Consider the following 15,953-nt stretch of genomic DNA (forward strand, 5'->3'; position numbering starts at 1 on the left):
TGTCCTGGTTTGCCAGGGGCAGTGCTGATCAATCTTATATCGTCCTGCTTTTTGAGTTGCTTTTTAAATGTACCAGTTTCTCCTCCCATTTCCTCCTACCACCTTGGTTTATTTCCCTTGATGTAAAATGAAATGCAAAAGTAGTTTTCATTCATTTAAGGCAGGGGAGCAGAATCTTACTTCTCCCAAGTGGGTTCAGGCAAAAGCCAGATAACTGGTTTCTCTGATAACTGGTTTTGATGCAACATCATATTTTTAGTCAAGATAACTGTTTTGTCTTTGATGATTTTAAATCCAGTCAGTTCACCATATTCCTACAAAACTAAATTGAACATTTCAATATTCTTGGGTTCTCTAAGGAAAGCACAAGATCATCAGCAAAAGCCTCCTATATATATTCAGCACTATTGCTGAGCCCTGTGGTTTCACTTGGTTGAAAGGTATCCTCTCAAGTCACTTGGGCTTTCTTACAGAGAGGTTATAAAATGTTTATGACCGTGCTAACTGTGCAGGAGTTGTTAAAGTTGCCATTGCACAGCCCTCAAAGCCTGTGGGATTGTGTGCTTTTGATAGGAAAGAGGTGCATCAGTAGGCAGTGCGACAGGAGTGTTGGTTGACTGTTAGACTGTGTGTGTAAAGAAGTGGTTTGTGAATGTTCTGTGGCAGAGGTGAGCAACAGGAGGCCTGAAAACCAAATGAAGACTACGAGTGCATCTACACTGTAGAAATAATGCAGTTTGACACCATTTTAAGTGCTATGGAATCCTGGTCTGTGTATTTTTACACAGTCCTTGTTGTTTGTGTGCCTTCACAACTCATGTTGTGTTCCAACTCATGGCAACCCTACAGCAAACCTACCCTGAAGTTTTCTTGGCAAGCTTTGTTCAGAGGTGGTTTGCCATTGCCTTCCTTTGAGGCTGAGAGCATGTCACTTGCCCAAGGTCACCCAGTGGGTTTCATGGCTGTGCTGAGAATTGAACTCTGCTCTCCAGAGTCATAGTCCAACACTCAAACCACTATACAAAGCTGCCTCTCCCAAAGACTGTTGGTGCCTCACAAATTCTGTAGGATGGAGCCATGGAAGTCAACGTATTGTCAAACTGCATGATTTCTACAGTGAATATGTGCCCTATATCTGTTTTTATGGTTCCTGGAGCTCCTACTACCACACTTGGCAGCACAGCACTAAAACAAACTGCATTGTCTCACTAAAACAAGGCACACAGGATACACACAGATTGTTTTAGAGCTTTCCTCCCAATGGCCTTCAGAAATGTTTTCTTCTGTATTTTTGACATTTTCAGTTGCCGTGTATTTGACAACACTGGAGGGGGTGCAACCTCTGGTGAGAAGCAGGACTCAAAATAAATCCCCTGGTTCCATAAAACCTGCCTGCCTCTGAAATAATGAGTGACAAGCTACATATTTACCTGCTTTGATATTGAGGAGTGGGATGAAATTCATAATGTCCAATATTTCATAGATGAAAATTTGACATGTGTGGCCAAGCAACATTAAAGTATAGGCAAAAGTTATTAATGAGGAATAATACCTAAACTAGGAGAGGTTTTCAATCCAAAGGCATTTTAAAGTAACGAAAAGCAAAGAAGAGGGAAAGGGTGATGCAATGATATTTGATTACTGTTCTGTACATTATAATGACTAACAGGAATGCATTACTTTTTGAAAGTAATTGTCTAAGCTCTTGTGGAGGGTATGAATGGAAGTGTGTACAAAGGACTGAAGAAAGGAATGGATGCAAAACAAGTTGTAAAAAGAAAATTGCAAATAAATGCATTAATACTCTCCCATATCCCGCTATAGGTTATCAGCTGAATTCTGCAGAGTGTGTGGATATCCGTTCAAAGCGTGTTGTGCCAGATCAGTATTGCAATTACTACCCAGAAAATAAGAAACCAAAGCCTAAACTGAAGGAATGCAACATGGATCCTTGTCCTTCAAGGTTTGTATCACCACTGTGTAAATAAAATGCTGGCATTTAAGTTATGGTGGGCTCAATAAGTCGTTGTATCCATAGCAAATGGCCATCGTTGTTATGAGGAATTGTATCCAAGTCCCTTTGGGGGTGAGGTGAGTTAGATACTCAAGACACACACCTTATGGGATCTTTATCTGTGAATTCTCAAGTATTCCTCTCATTGGTGTATTCCTCAACAACAATTTTGTGAGATCAGGTTACTTCCCTGCTCTGAAAGGATGTCATAGAAAAGATTGTGGCCCATCACATCAAAGATGATTGTCTATCTCATTATTTCACTATGCCAAAGAGAAATGGAGGTTTGCAACTCTGGGACTTACTACCCTCTTAGGTTAATGTTATTCCCCCATCTTGTTAAGAGAAAACATGTCAATGCTGTATGGGACTCTTGGCTCCATGAGGCATAGAGAGATAGATGCATCCCACAAGGTGGCTTAATTTTTTTAAAGGCACACTTTGTCACATCTCAAGACATTCTAGTTTAGTGTTGGGGAATGTTCAGCCCTCCAGGTGTTGGATTACAGCTCTTATGACCCCTTACCATTGGCTATTCTGACTTAAGGCTGATGGAAACTGAAGATCAATGATCTTCATCCAAAGGGCCACCCATTCTCCACTTTTGTTCTAGAACGCCCCACTGTGCGGCTGAGCCCAATGTCTTGTATTCTTTCCCTTTGATTGGACACCAGTGTCAAGGGTTTCTTCTCTCTCCCCTCACAAAGGGTTATACATTTCAATAAAACAAATAAATGCAATGAAAAGGAAAGATGCTTGTGGTGCAAAGACCGCATGATACCGCTGCCAATTTCCTAGAGGCTGCTGCAGTGTGCATAGACCATATTGAGTTGCACTGTGACATTTAAGGCATGCTGGCTGTTGGACTGTCTGGTGCTGTTTCCTGGCTCTACTAAAGTATCTTAAAATAACACAGTAGTATCTAGCCCAGAACCCCACAGTAAAATGCCAGCTGGCAGAGCCAGAGGTATATCGAAGAAGGAAAAAAGGAAATGCTCTCAGTGGATTTCATTTCCTATAACTAAACTGTCCTGCTTCCTCTAATCCCAGTTGAACTTAATCATTGATAGCAGGAAAGACCCCCTCAAAAGCCTAGATGCTTAGAACTTAGGAGGCCTGCTCTACAGACCTACTCTGGCAAAACTCGAATGCAGATCATAAAAGGTTACAGAATCTTTTGGCAATAGGATGGGAGCTTTGTGGCTGGGGAGCATGTAATTTGAGCATTTGCCATTAATATCAGTAATATAAAAATGGAGGCACTAAGATGCTATGGGGTAAATGTTCTGGTTTGTCTCTTAGTACTCCATCTTGTGGGTGTCGGGCCTGTGCTGGAATTGCGAGCGTGGATTCCAAATCCAGATCTACTGTGTAGTCTCCAGTGCAAGATTCCTAGATGTCAATTGCTATGGTGGAACTCAGGGCTTAAACTGATACCTGTGTTTTAGCAGACAAAGATTGCTATTCAGTTAGCCCGAGCATGGAAATATTACTGTTTTGGACTACAACTTCCAGAATCTCCCTGTAGGCTTGGGGATTTTGAAAGCAGTAGCAGTAAAAAGACAAAAGAGAATAAAAGGTAACTTTTCCAGGCTCTTCTACACATCATTCATAGACAGAAGGCCATACTTTCAGATTTTATTCCAGATGTTTTGCAACTTCCTGTTTTCTTTTGTGCTTTCATAAGACTTTGATGCCTGTGCATATTGTACATACTTACTTGGAAATGATATAGAAATGTCTCAACAAGCCAGCTCAGTTACTAATGTCTTTACAAAGCCTGACTTCATGGTCAAGATTCTACAGGCAAGATGAAAAAGACCAGCATACAACTAGGTTGTTTCCCCAAACTGTAATGTATGTGACTCTATGTGAATCTATGTATCATATTATATCTGTCGCTAGCTAGCTATCAAGCTATCTGTTTATTTTCTGGTAGTTGCGAAATAATGCCCATTTTTGTTTTATTTGCAGTGATGGATTTAAAGAAATCATGCCCTACGATCACTTCCAGCCACTTCCTCGGTATGTATGACCTCATGTGAAAAGGATGAGATGAGCATTCATTCCACTGATAGTATAATACAATGCCTTTAGTTTATACCCAAAACAGACTAAAAACTGTTTGCCATAGATGGCAATGGCCACAGTTGACTGCCTGCCTGAATGACCATTGGTTCTGAAAATGAGATCACATGGCATTTAAATGCATGATGTGCTATTAGCAAACATCTCCTTAAATGCAGAAGCTTCATTAGTAATGTTACCAGCTGTTGACTGTTCTGTAGCAGTGAACTAAATAATGTCAACTTCAAGAAAAGGGATTATTAAATGAATGCTCTGAACTGAACACTGCAGGGTTCACATGCCAACTTCAGTGAGAGGAATTCTAGTGATAACTAATACACCCCTCCCCAAACTTAGCCAGTGTGATCCAGTGCTTTGAGTGTTAGGCTAGGCTCTAGGAGACCAGTGTCTGAATCCCTGCTCAGTCATGGAATCCCACTGGATGACCTGGACAAGTCACATACTCTCAGCCCCAGGGGAAGGCAATGGAAGATCCTCTCTCAATAAATCTTGGCAAGAAAACCCTTTGATGGGTTCATCCTCGGGGCACTATAAATCGAAAACACAATGACAACCCCAGTCTTAAAAGTACTAAATGTAAAAAATGACATGTATGGATATAGGATGGGAGACACCTGGCTAGACAACAGTTCATGTGAAAGGGATCTCGGAGTCTTAGTAGACCACAAGATGAACGTGAGTCAACAGTGTGATGCGACAACCAAGAAAGTCAATGCGATTCTTGGTTGCATCAATTGGAGTATAGTGTCCAGATCAAGAGAAGTGATAGTACCACTGTATTCTGCTTTGGTCAGGCCTCACCTGGAATATTGTACCCAGTTCTGGGCATCTCAATTCAAGAAGGATGTTGAGAAGCTAGAGCATGTCTAGAGGAGGGCAACCAAAATGGTGAAAAGTCTGGAAGCCGTTCCCTATGAGGAATGGCTTAGAGAGCTGGGAATGTTTAGCCTGATGAAAAGAGGGTTAAGAGGGGACATGATAGTCATGTTCAAATATTTGAAGGCATGCCATATCAAAGAGGGAAGAGGCTTGTTTTCCACAGCTCCAGAGACTAGAACAAGGAGCAATGGATTCAAACTACAGGAAAAGAGATTCCACCTAAACCTCAGGAAGAACTTCCTGATGGCTGAATATGCTGCCTCGGAGTGTGGTGAAGTCTTCTTCTTTGGAGGTTTTTAAACAGAGACTGGATGGCCATCTGTTGGGGTGCTTTGATTAGTGTTCCTGCATGGCAGGGGGTTGGTCTCAATGGCCCCTGTGGTCTCTTCCAGCTCTGTGGACTATCACACTGGGAGTTTGCCAGGGAAAGCTTGGGTTAAAAAAGCATTTTCCTGGCTAGGTCCCAAGATTTTCAGACAACATCATGATTACAGAGGATTTATCCCGGGAATATCCAGCAACAAATCATTCATGGGGAAATCTGGCACAAAGGTGCATCCAGTCCAATCCCATTCTGCCATGCAGGAACACCAATCAAAGCAACTCCAACAGATGGCCATCCAGCCTCTGTTTAAAAATTTCCAAAGAAGGATATCCCACCACTCTCCAAGGAAATGTGTTCCACTGTCGAAAAGCTCTTACTCTCCGGAGGTTCCTCCTAACGTTTAGGTAGAATGTCTTTTCCTGTAACTTGATTCCAGTGTTTCGTGTCCTATTCTCTGGAGGAGCAGAAAACAAGCTTGCTCCATCCTCAGTATGACACCCCTTCAAATACTTAAACAGGGCTATCATATCACTTCTTAACCGTACTCTGCTATACCTGGGGCAGCAGGTTACTTTAGAGGGCCTAGAACAAGTTGTATGATATATATGTATCCTTCCAACAGATGGAAACAGATAAGAGAGTTCATGAGTAAGACCCAGCAGGCTACTCATCTTGCCCCCAATAACTGCTCCTAAGGTGGTTACATTTGTTTTGCCTGACTACTGAGCTGGACTTGATTTCATTTTGGAAGTGTGCATGACTTCTCTCCCAAAAGAATGACTGTGGATCTACAGCAGGCTCACCTCTTTGGCTTTAGCCTTCTAGCTTGAACTGCTTCCTCCAACCCTTGTGGTTGATTCAGTACCATAAGCCTCCCCATGTGAGCCCCCACAGTACTTAATGTGTTCACACGCAATAGAAATGAAGACAAAGTGCTTAAATGGAGTTTGACTTCACCCACTTCCCCAGTCCCTTGCGTACCCATTGCTTATAGACAGTGAAGTTGTCTTTTATGATTCTCCAGAACCCAGGGCAGCCTTCATTAGTCAAATGAGGAACCTGTTTCAGGGAGAGGTGGAAGTCCCAGTAGCACACAGCAGTAAGAGTGGAGCAGTAATTCAAGTTGTAAGTGCACAACTGGACTGTTTTAACAGATGGAGAATGCTTTTGAAATAAACTGGGGAGGATGTGCAGGGGAAAAATGTTCCTCCACAGTTACACACACATACACACACACGTATGTGTGCACATACACACTTGAAAACGTTTGGAATGGATCCATGCATTTCAGGCTTGTTGGAGTGTTGGGGAAGCCTTCTTTGACAGGCTCCAACTCTGGAAAGCATCTCCTGCACTGGTTTGCCCACAGACCCCCTTGTCCCACCTGGAACATGCTCCTGGGACTTTTAGATGTGGAGCATATTTTTACACTGATGAAAGAAAGAAAAACAGCTGTACAAATGTATGCTATAAACGCTTCCACAACTAGCATTCCATGCAATGCCTTGTATTACAGCATTCGCAAATCCACACACCACTAATGTCATTCGACAGTTAAATGTTCATTACATCCTGATGGTGCTTTGAAGTCTTCAAAGTGCTTCATGAGTATCATCTGAGTCTGTACAATGCCAACCACCACTACCAAAGGTTGTAAACAGCCGTTACAACTTGAATATAAGTTTTCTAAATTAATAAACAGCACCTTGTCAAATAGGACACTATTATTATCCCTAGATTGCAGGTGGAGCAGGGTGGTGGAAGACTAAAGATAAAGGTTAAAGACTGATGAAAGTAGGCTGCCCAAATAGTGTCTAAATAGCAGCTTTCATTGCTTCCACTTGCCACCACTATTGAAATTAACAGCAGTACAGTTGCCTGACCAATGTTCCACTGAAATTCAACAGCATCACATCTTCCTGGCCTTTCTGAAAGGGGAAGAGACATTCTGCCAATTAGGGATGAAAATAATATTTGAAAAGGAAAAGGTAAAGGTTTTCCCCTTTGACATGATTGTCTCAAGTCATATCCGACTGTAGGGGCCGGTGCTCATCTCTGTTGCTTAGCCGAAGGAGCCAGCATTGTCAAAGGAGACTCTCTGGGTTATATGGCCAGCATGACTGCACAGAACGCTATTTCCTTCCCACCAAAATGGTACCTATTTATCTATTTATATGCTTTCGAACTGCTAGGTTGGCAGAAGCTGGGACTAGTGAAGGGAGCTTACTCCATCATGTGGCGCTTAGGTCTCAAACTGCCAACCTACCGACTTTGTGATTGTCATTCAGCATCGTAACACTGAGCCACCATGTCCCTTACTTAGTTGTACTATGCAAAAAATATCAGAACTGGAAGTTTTCACTTTTTGAACCATGGGATTCAGAGAGTTACAGTCCAGAATAGTAACTTTTCCAAGCCTTTGGGAAATGCATTTGGTGAGTAGACTAGATAATAGTAGCACTTGCTACAACTAGTCACCTTTTACTGTGCTATATATTACACTGATAATTCCTCTTGGTTAAGCCAATGAAAGAACAACATCAGATGAGCACATGTGTCAGGCTTGATAGTGAAACCATTAGCTATATTCACTGTGTTGCCTGGTTTTGATCATGTACGTTTGGTTTAAATGTCAACACTTCACATGCAGTAAGGTTCACATTTGGATTGTGCATAATGAGCTTAATTCAATCTCATTGGATAATTATGTGAGTTATTTTAGGCAGGGAGCATTCTAGCCTTGCCTCCTTCATCTTTGCGAACAGTTGTTTAAATTTACCTTTACATTGATACGTTTTTGCCCCATCTGCTCTGTGCTCGATTTCTTTACAATATCTCTGTTGCTCTTGATGAAGGGTTTTAAATGAGATAATCATGCTGATTTCAATATGTCTGGTAGATGTAATCAGTCTATATATATTTTTCTGAGTTGTTACCAATTGTAATATTTAAAGTTGTTTTAGACTACAGCTTTTTTATGTTAGCAAATGGTCAGGAAAAACAGATGGTCAGTCTCTAAGGTTGAGAGAGTGTGACTTGCCCATTGTCACCCTGTGGGTTTCCATGGCTGAGCAGAAATTCAAGCCCTCGTCTTGGGGAGTCCTATTCCACTTCACCACATTGGCTTCGACAGTATCTGATAATGGTCTGTTGTTTTAATCAGAGTTTGCATTATAAAAACTGAAAATGAACTCTTTTTCTTATTACTTTTGAATGTTTTCCTCTTCTACTCAGCTGGGAACACAATCCATGGACTTCATGTTCAGTTTCATGCGGAGGTGGTATTCAGCGGAGGAGTTTTGTGTGTCTAGAGGAGACCATGCATGGAGAGATCTTGCAAGTAGAGGAGTGGAAATGCATGTATGCCCCTAAACCAAAAATCATGCAAGCTTGCAATCTGTACGATTGCCCTAAATGGGTAGCTTTGGAATGGTCACAGGTAAGCTGGCTGGGAAAGAATTCAAGTTTCTGTTTTTCAAAATAATTGTTGTATTTGTCGTCATAAAACACCACTGAAAGGGCAAGTAACATAGAGCTGCTTATCTGGAAGTGTACTTGATTGTAGACAATTTATAATGTTCTTGGTACACAATAAATGTTCTGCCTGGAGAATGCTTAAAAATATCATTGGCAGCCCAGTACTGAACAAACATGTAAAAGAATGGAATAAACAGTACAATTTCTCAACATGAAGGAGTTGCTGCTTATTTACTGGAATTCCATCCAATATGAATGGCATGTATGAAGGACTGCCTACTTCTAAATATATTGAAGCGGTGGCAGGAAAGGATCTGAAGGGCCTGATCACGAATGATTAGAAGTAGGAAGCAAGAAATAATATGTTCAAGTATTAGGGCTCAAATGTCCTCCAGTTCAACATCCTCTTCCAACTATGAGATTGTAAAAGTATAGTGACAGTGGCAGCAAATTCTTATTATTTTCAGATCTGGAACTCTGCCCCTGTCCATGCTTTTAAAGAGGGATTGTTCGGTCTTGCTATTTGTTCTTTAGCCACCAAAGGACCCAACCTAGTTTATGAAGTAGGTATAGCAAGTAGAGGGGTTGATTGCAACAGTTTGTTTGCTTGGCCTGCTGCAGCTTCTTGCAGAACAGGTGAGTTCTCCGCATACTGGAGGAGAGTAAAGATTCACCCAATTTTCAAAATGGGTAAAAAAATAATACCGAGTAACTAACTACCTAGTCATCTTGACATCAATGCCAAGAAAGGTTCTAGAACAGATTATTAAGCAGTTGGTCTCTGGGCACTTGGAAAAGAAATGTTGTGACTACTGAGGGCCACCATGGGTTTTTCAAAAGCAAATCGTAATGGATTAATGGTATATTTATTGATAAATAGCTCTGCATGCTTGCTAGATCAGGGAAATGGTTTGCATGTAGTGTGTCTTGATTTCTGTAAATGAATTTAAAGAAAGCTCCCTAATGATTCCTTGTCATCCTGGAGACAAATGACTAGTGGGGTGTTACCAGGTTCTGTCGAAGGTCCAGTGTGATTCAACATTATTATAAATGACTTGGATGAAGGAATAAAATTCACATTCATCAAATTTATAGATAACACCAAGCTGGGAAAGACAGCTGATAACTCAGAAAACAAAATCAGGAATCAAGGTGACCTTAAGAGATTAGAGAATTAGGCAGAATTTTAAAAATGAATTTAGACAAGGATAAATGTAAGATGCTGCATTTGGAGAGCAAAAGAACAGCTACTCATCCTCCCCACCAAAAAGATGTACAAATGTGGAACAGGTAAAATATCATTTGACAGCAGAATGTGTGGAAAGGATCTAGGAGTTTTCAAAGGCTGCAAACTAAACAAGAGTCAACAGTGTGGTGCCCAGCAAAAAAAAATAAAAAATCAGTGCACAGTTCTTGGCTACATAACAGAACTTTAGTATTTGAATCAATGGAAGTAATAGTATCGCTGTATTTTGTTTTGGTCAGATCTCACCTGCCAGTACTGTGCCCTGTTTTGGGCACCACAGTTTTGGGAGGATGTCAACAAACTGGAATGTGTCCAGTGGAGGGTGATCAAAGTGGTAAAGAGTCTGGAAACCAATTAGAAATTATTATGGGAGTGGGTATTTTTAGCCCAGAGACTAAAAGATTATGGAGCAATCTAATTGTTATCTTAAAATGGCTAAAATGTTATTTTATCTATTTTAAAGTAGCTAAAACGTTGTCATGTGAAAGGTGGAATAAATTTGTTTTCTATCGCTTTGGGAGTAGTACCTGAAGTAATAAATTCAGGTTACAATATATGTATACAAAATTTCGGGAACACCTTTTTGACAGTAATTGCTTTTCAGTAATAGAGTAGACGACCTTAGGAGATGGCAGACTCTCCTTCATTGGGGGTTTTTAAACAGAGGCTGGATGGGCATCTTTCAGGGATATGTTAGCTGTAGATTCCTGCCCTGGATGAAGGTTGGACTAAGTGAAATTTGCAAATTGTAAAATTGAGTGACTGTATGGGGAAAAATTCCTAAACTCACTCAGATTGAATGATTGTAATGAAGTGTCTTGATTTTAAATAAGTAAAAATGCCCAGATTTAATATTCATTCTAAAATTATTTTTAAACAGTTTGGGGGCTGCATATGGCCACAGGCCTTACTTTGCCCATCCTTCCTTTACAGCATTTCACTCTGTTCAGTTCATTAATAAATGATTAAATAGCCAAAGACAAATCAATCAATCAAAAATTCACTTAATGGTTGACAACTCTTTTAATTTTTTGTTTCACTGAATCGTTTCCTGTAGTGTACAGTGACGTGTGGCCGAGGGTTACGTTACCGAGTGGTATTGTGCATTGATCATCGTGGGCAGCACACTGGTGGCTGCAACTCCCAGCTTAAGCTACACATCAAAGAAGAGTGCATTGTGCCAGTCCCTTGTTACAAGCCCAAAGGTAACTTGAGAGTGTCTCCTGGTTAGAGGTAATAGGGTTGTGTCCATTGGGAGCCATCATTTATTGGAAGGACTTCTTTTGCTGATAGAAGAACTCCTTCTGTTGGTGAAAATGAAATTTTGGACAAATTGACAAATCCAACCAATGAGAAATGGAGACTTGCATATGTTCTAGGGTTCATGTTTGGGGGAGTAATTATTTTCTATCCATCCTTTTATCATCCTTCTTTGTGAAGGATAAATCAGCCAAAACCCTGAAAGGAAATTAGAATTTAGACAGAGGTCAATGAATTGAACACAGTTTGCTGCAAGTTGCTGAAGCATAAAGGTAAGCTTGCAGCTTGCTAGTCTGAAGTGGGGATGAATCATACTTTCATATATTGGGGAACCCTGGCAAGATGAATCCTGGACTAATGGGAATCTTTGTAGTTTGAGATTTACTCTGTGCAAGATTTGAATGTGGTTGTTATTGACCAGAAATCAGAGCTATAGAACAAAAGTATCTGAGCAGAGAAATCTTCATATAACCCATAGCATGTTAGCCCATGCAAAAGGAGTTCTGTTTTCGATATACTGAAACCTCATGTATGATAACCACTAGCTTTCAAGATTTCAAAGAATGCAACATGTATTTTTTCCTATTTTTGTAGTGCAGATGTTATCTGCTTTGGATGTAAACTGCTTTAAAGTTTGTAAACCAACAGGCCACTCATATCTAATTTTACAAATAAATGACAATGTAGAAAATATTACTTAAATGAGAAGATTATATCTAGCAGCTTCATACTGCTGGAACATGATATTTGCTGGGACAAACATCAGGTCTGGCAAAACAAAGATGTTGCAGTCATAAGCGCTAAGTAGGGTCTAAAATTATATAGTTTAAGTAATCAGGGAGAATTAATTGCAGTCTTTTTTGCATAGTCATTGAAGGCTTGCCTTACTGACATTGATATACATTTCTGTAGCTAGTTTGTTAGGTCCAAAACACACTGCAGAAATAATCCAGTTTGAGACTGCTTTAACTGCCCTAGCTCAATGCTAGGGAATTCTGGATACTGTAGTTTTGTGAGACATCTAGCCTTCTGTATCAGAGGAGTTTATCAGACAAGGGAAATTGGAAGTATAATCCAATGGCAATCCGAACGCAATCATGGGGTTTAACGTTATTGCGTGATAGACTACCACACGCAATTTCAGGCAATGGGAAATCAGTCCGAATGCAATCATGGGGTTTCATGTTATTGCATGAGAGGTGATCACACACAATTTTGGGCAATGGCAAGCAATTTTCGGGCAATAGGAAGTCAGTTCGATCGCAACTGAAATTCATGTAAATTCGCTGAACTAGCAAATTCACATGAATGTGTTCTGGCCCCACTTTCTTTTAAATTCCTCCCGTGTGATAAGCTCCAGAGAGCTCTGGTTCCACAATAAACTACAGTTCTCAGGATGCCCTAGCACTGAGTCAGGGCAGTTAAAGCGGTCTCAAACTGGATTATTTCTGCAGTCTGTTTTGGACTCTAGAGTCATATAGGCGGGATACATACCGCCATATAGTACGTATAGGATACGTACTAGGGTTAGGAAGGGGCGGTGCTTCCGCACCCCCCTAACCCTAGTACGTATCCTATACGTACAAGATGGCGGCGCCCCTTCCACATGGGCGCCGCCATCTTTACGTATCGGACGCTGAGCGTCCGTACGTGTCGCAGCCTTTATGACGTAGCGAGTGCGCCCCTGGCGCCTCGCTACGTCACAAACGCGACTGAAAAAGAAGCTCCATTTTGGAGCTTCTTCTTCGGTCCGCGCGGGAGCCGCGCCGTCTGAAGGCTCCGGCTCCCCCACGGACCTACCGGCGGCGGCGGCAGACCGCCGCAAAGTGGCGGTTTGTACCCCGCCATAGTCTAGTTAATCAGCTTTTTAGGATATCTGAATTTACGACCTTTAAAATTCATGGGAAATGTCATGTTGGGGGCCTGATGAGAGTTGCCTACAGTTGTCTTTCCCAGTGGGACACCTCTATGTGTGTGGGACTATAACATTGTTTTATTTTAATATTTTTTTTAAAAAAGAAAGAATGCAATTCACATATTGACATTAAAAATATTAATTTCTTAATTGATGGTGCGCTGTACAAAAGGTGTCAGGAAAAAAGTCAAATCTATATAAAAAAACCACTGATTCACAATAAGTCTACTCTAAGCTTGGGTTCTTATTGTCCCTAAACCGTATTTGTGGTTTTGAGCTGCAGCATAAAATATAACTAGCCAAAGGTACTCCAGGTTTGATTGTGCAAAGGGCAGATGTTTCTTCATATTTATGCATGCACATGTGTTTATTTAAACTCTTTTTCCTACTGCCTTTCATCAAAATTTATTGCAGAGTAATTTACAATAATAAAAGACCAATAGATAATAGTTTGTAGTGTATATACCAGGCCTGCAAAAGATTAAGATTGCCTATCCATATATGAGTCTTTTGTTGTATATCCTTTTCTCCATTCTGTGACTGAAAAGGACTCTGATGCATCAGCACATTGCCTGGGATACTTCAGTAGAACGAGATTCCTGGTTTCCTTCAATTCATAACAAATAGGATATGTAAATAATGCCCAATATTTCACACGTGAAAAGTGGGACATGTGTGCCAAAGATCTATGGAATGTGGTCAAATAGCTAAAGGTTGTTAAGGAGGAAGAACAGACAAACTTGGAGGGACTTAAGCAGTTTTCGTATGTCTAGGGACTTTAATCATACAGGGGAAATAGGACAAAATTGGGGTTTAAGCAGCCAATTATCTCATGCAAAACGTGACATTGCATTTAAAATTTTCAGACACATCGCTATTAAAGATGCAATAAAGAGGTTATAAAGAGGCAGTAAACAGCAGCAAATCATTCATGCGAAAATCCCAAATATGATTTGTTGCTGTTTATTGCCTCTTATAGCCTCTTTATTGCATCTTTAATAGCGATGTGTCTGAAAATTTTAAATGCAATGTTGCGTTTTGCATGGGATAATTGGCTGTTTAAGCCTCCGATTTTCTCTGTGTGATTAAGTCCTAGGTCCTCTCCTCTTGCTAATGGAGTGCAAACTACTTTTGCACTTTGAATGCAGTTTACATCAGTTGAGGTAAGCTGGGGACAAAGGTAGAAGCAGAAGGAGGGGAGAAGAACTGGTACATTTTAAAAGCAGCTGAAAAAAATGGGATGACAGTGTCTTAATAGGGACTGTCTCTGCTAAAATGGAACAGTTGGAGGGTAAAGTAGTCTTCTCTTATGCATGTGTGTTTCCTTTTTCCAGAGAAAAACCCTGTTGAAGCAAAGTTGCCTTGGTTCAAGCAAGCCCATGAAGCAGAGGAGGTCAGGACTGTGTCTGAAGAGCCAATGTAAGTGTGCCATTTCTCTTCTCCCCCCAATTCCCCCATAGAGATCACAGGCTGCTGATGCATTCTCCTGACTGTTAGTAAAGATTTTAGTCCCTGGCCAAGTCATCTGGCATTTGAATTTTCTTAGGCTGGGTCTGTCCTTGCAGCTCAGTTCTCAGGTTCTTCCAAGCAGTTCTTGAGTGACGCAAATGCAGTCAGAGCCAAAGTGTGTTTGAGTTATGCTTTTCAGAAATGCAATACAAATGCATTTTAGCTATAAAAATGCTCGTCCTACATAAGGTATGTTGCTGGGTGAGCTGAGTTGTGGAATGATTTTTGTAATTGACGACTGGTGTGTTGTTGTTTTTTGTTTTTTCAAGGGGTGTGGGTGATGCGTGAACACAAAGTGTGACAGCACTGACATCTGCAGTCATAGGGAAACCTCCAGTGACCCAGATTTTCTCTCTTGTTCCCTTGGTAGAATGAGGACATTGCTCTTAGAATTGACTGAAGGCTTCAGGGATCATGCTTTGGTCTAACATCCTTTGGGAGAACGTGTGACACAAGGGAAGCATTTGCTTGTGCATGAGCTATGCCTGTTCCTTGAAAGGTTGGAACTAGCCAAGCTGACACAAGCCTAATAAATAAATAGTGAGAGCCTAGATAGAGCCATATCACAACAGCTGCACCAGTTACCAATTTAATTCCCTTACAATTCAAAATGCTGGTGATTATCCTTAAAGCCCTGAATGGCTTGAGACTCTCTTAGAGTTGTGATCAAATTCTCCATGGCATTTATTGGAAGATAGGTTGTGGCAGAGGGAAGGATTTTCAGGGTGGGGGCAGAAACATTTTCAGGCTAAAAGAGTTCTGCATGTACATTTGGGGATTTTTGTTCTCAAGAAATACTGACTTGGGACAGCTGACCACATATTTTTAGACACACCCATATAATATGCTGCATTTGTACTGAATATTGTTGAAAGCTTAAGCCAAAATCAGGTAGAACTGCCAGAAATCTCAAATGAGGTCAGTATTCGTTCTCTAAATATTTAGTGAGGTCAGTGTTCTTTCTACACATTTCGAACACTTGTAACCCAGAAGTGTAGGATGTGGCTAGATGTCTTGTGTATTTTTCTTCCTCTGTCCTGTTGATCTTGGCAAGTGTGTATAAACAGTTGGAGATCAGCATCTTGCTCGAACCTGAAACTGCCTTCTAAGCAGGTGTTATTGATCTTGCACATTTATGTTGCCTTGCTGTTAAAAAGCAAACCAGGGTGAAGTTGCTGAGTTGGAATTTGCCCGTTCCATACCATCACACTTGGACTCATTTGAGAAAAGGAATGGCTCA

General features: G+C 40.9%; 1 protein-coding gene across 1 annotated transcript in view; it reads left to right on the top strand.

Annotated features, from left to right (window-relative positions):
• The window catches only part of ADAMTSL3 (ADAMTS like 3), a 160,354-nt gene that overhangs the window by 101,332 nt on the left and 43,069 nt on the right, over positions 1-15,953 (top strand). The window contains exons 10-14 of the mRNA XM_089538311.1: positions 1,825-1,963; positions 3,989-4,039; positions 8,541-8,745; positions 11,087-11,234; positions 14,539-14,623. Of these exons, the coding sequence (XP_089394437.1) occupies positions 1,825-1,963; positions 3,989-4,039; positions 8,541-8,745; positions 11,087-11,234; positions 14,539-14,623 (628 nt within the window). The remainder of the gene's footprint in view (positions 1-1,824; positions 1,964-3,988; positions 4,040-8,540; positions 8,746-11,086; positions 11,235-14,538; positions 14,624-15,953) is intronic.

This window comes from Sceloporus occidentalis, unplaced genomic scaffold (genome assembly GCF_023333645.1).
Source record: "Sceloporus occidentalis isolate IW3139 unplaced genomic scaffold, rSceOcc1.0.p SCAF_9, whole genome shotgun sequence".
NCBI lineage: Eukaryota > Metazoa > Chordata > Lepidosauria > Squamata > Phrynosomatidae > Sceloporus > Sceloporus occidentalis.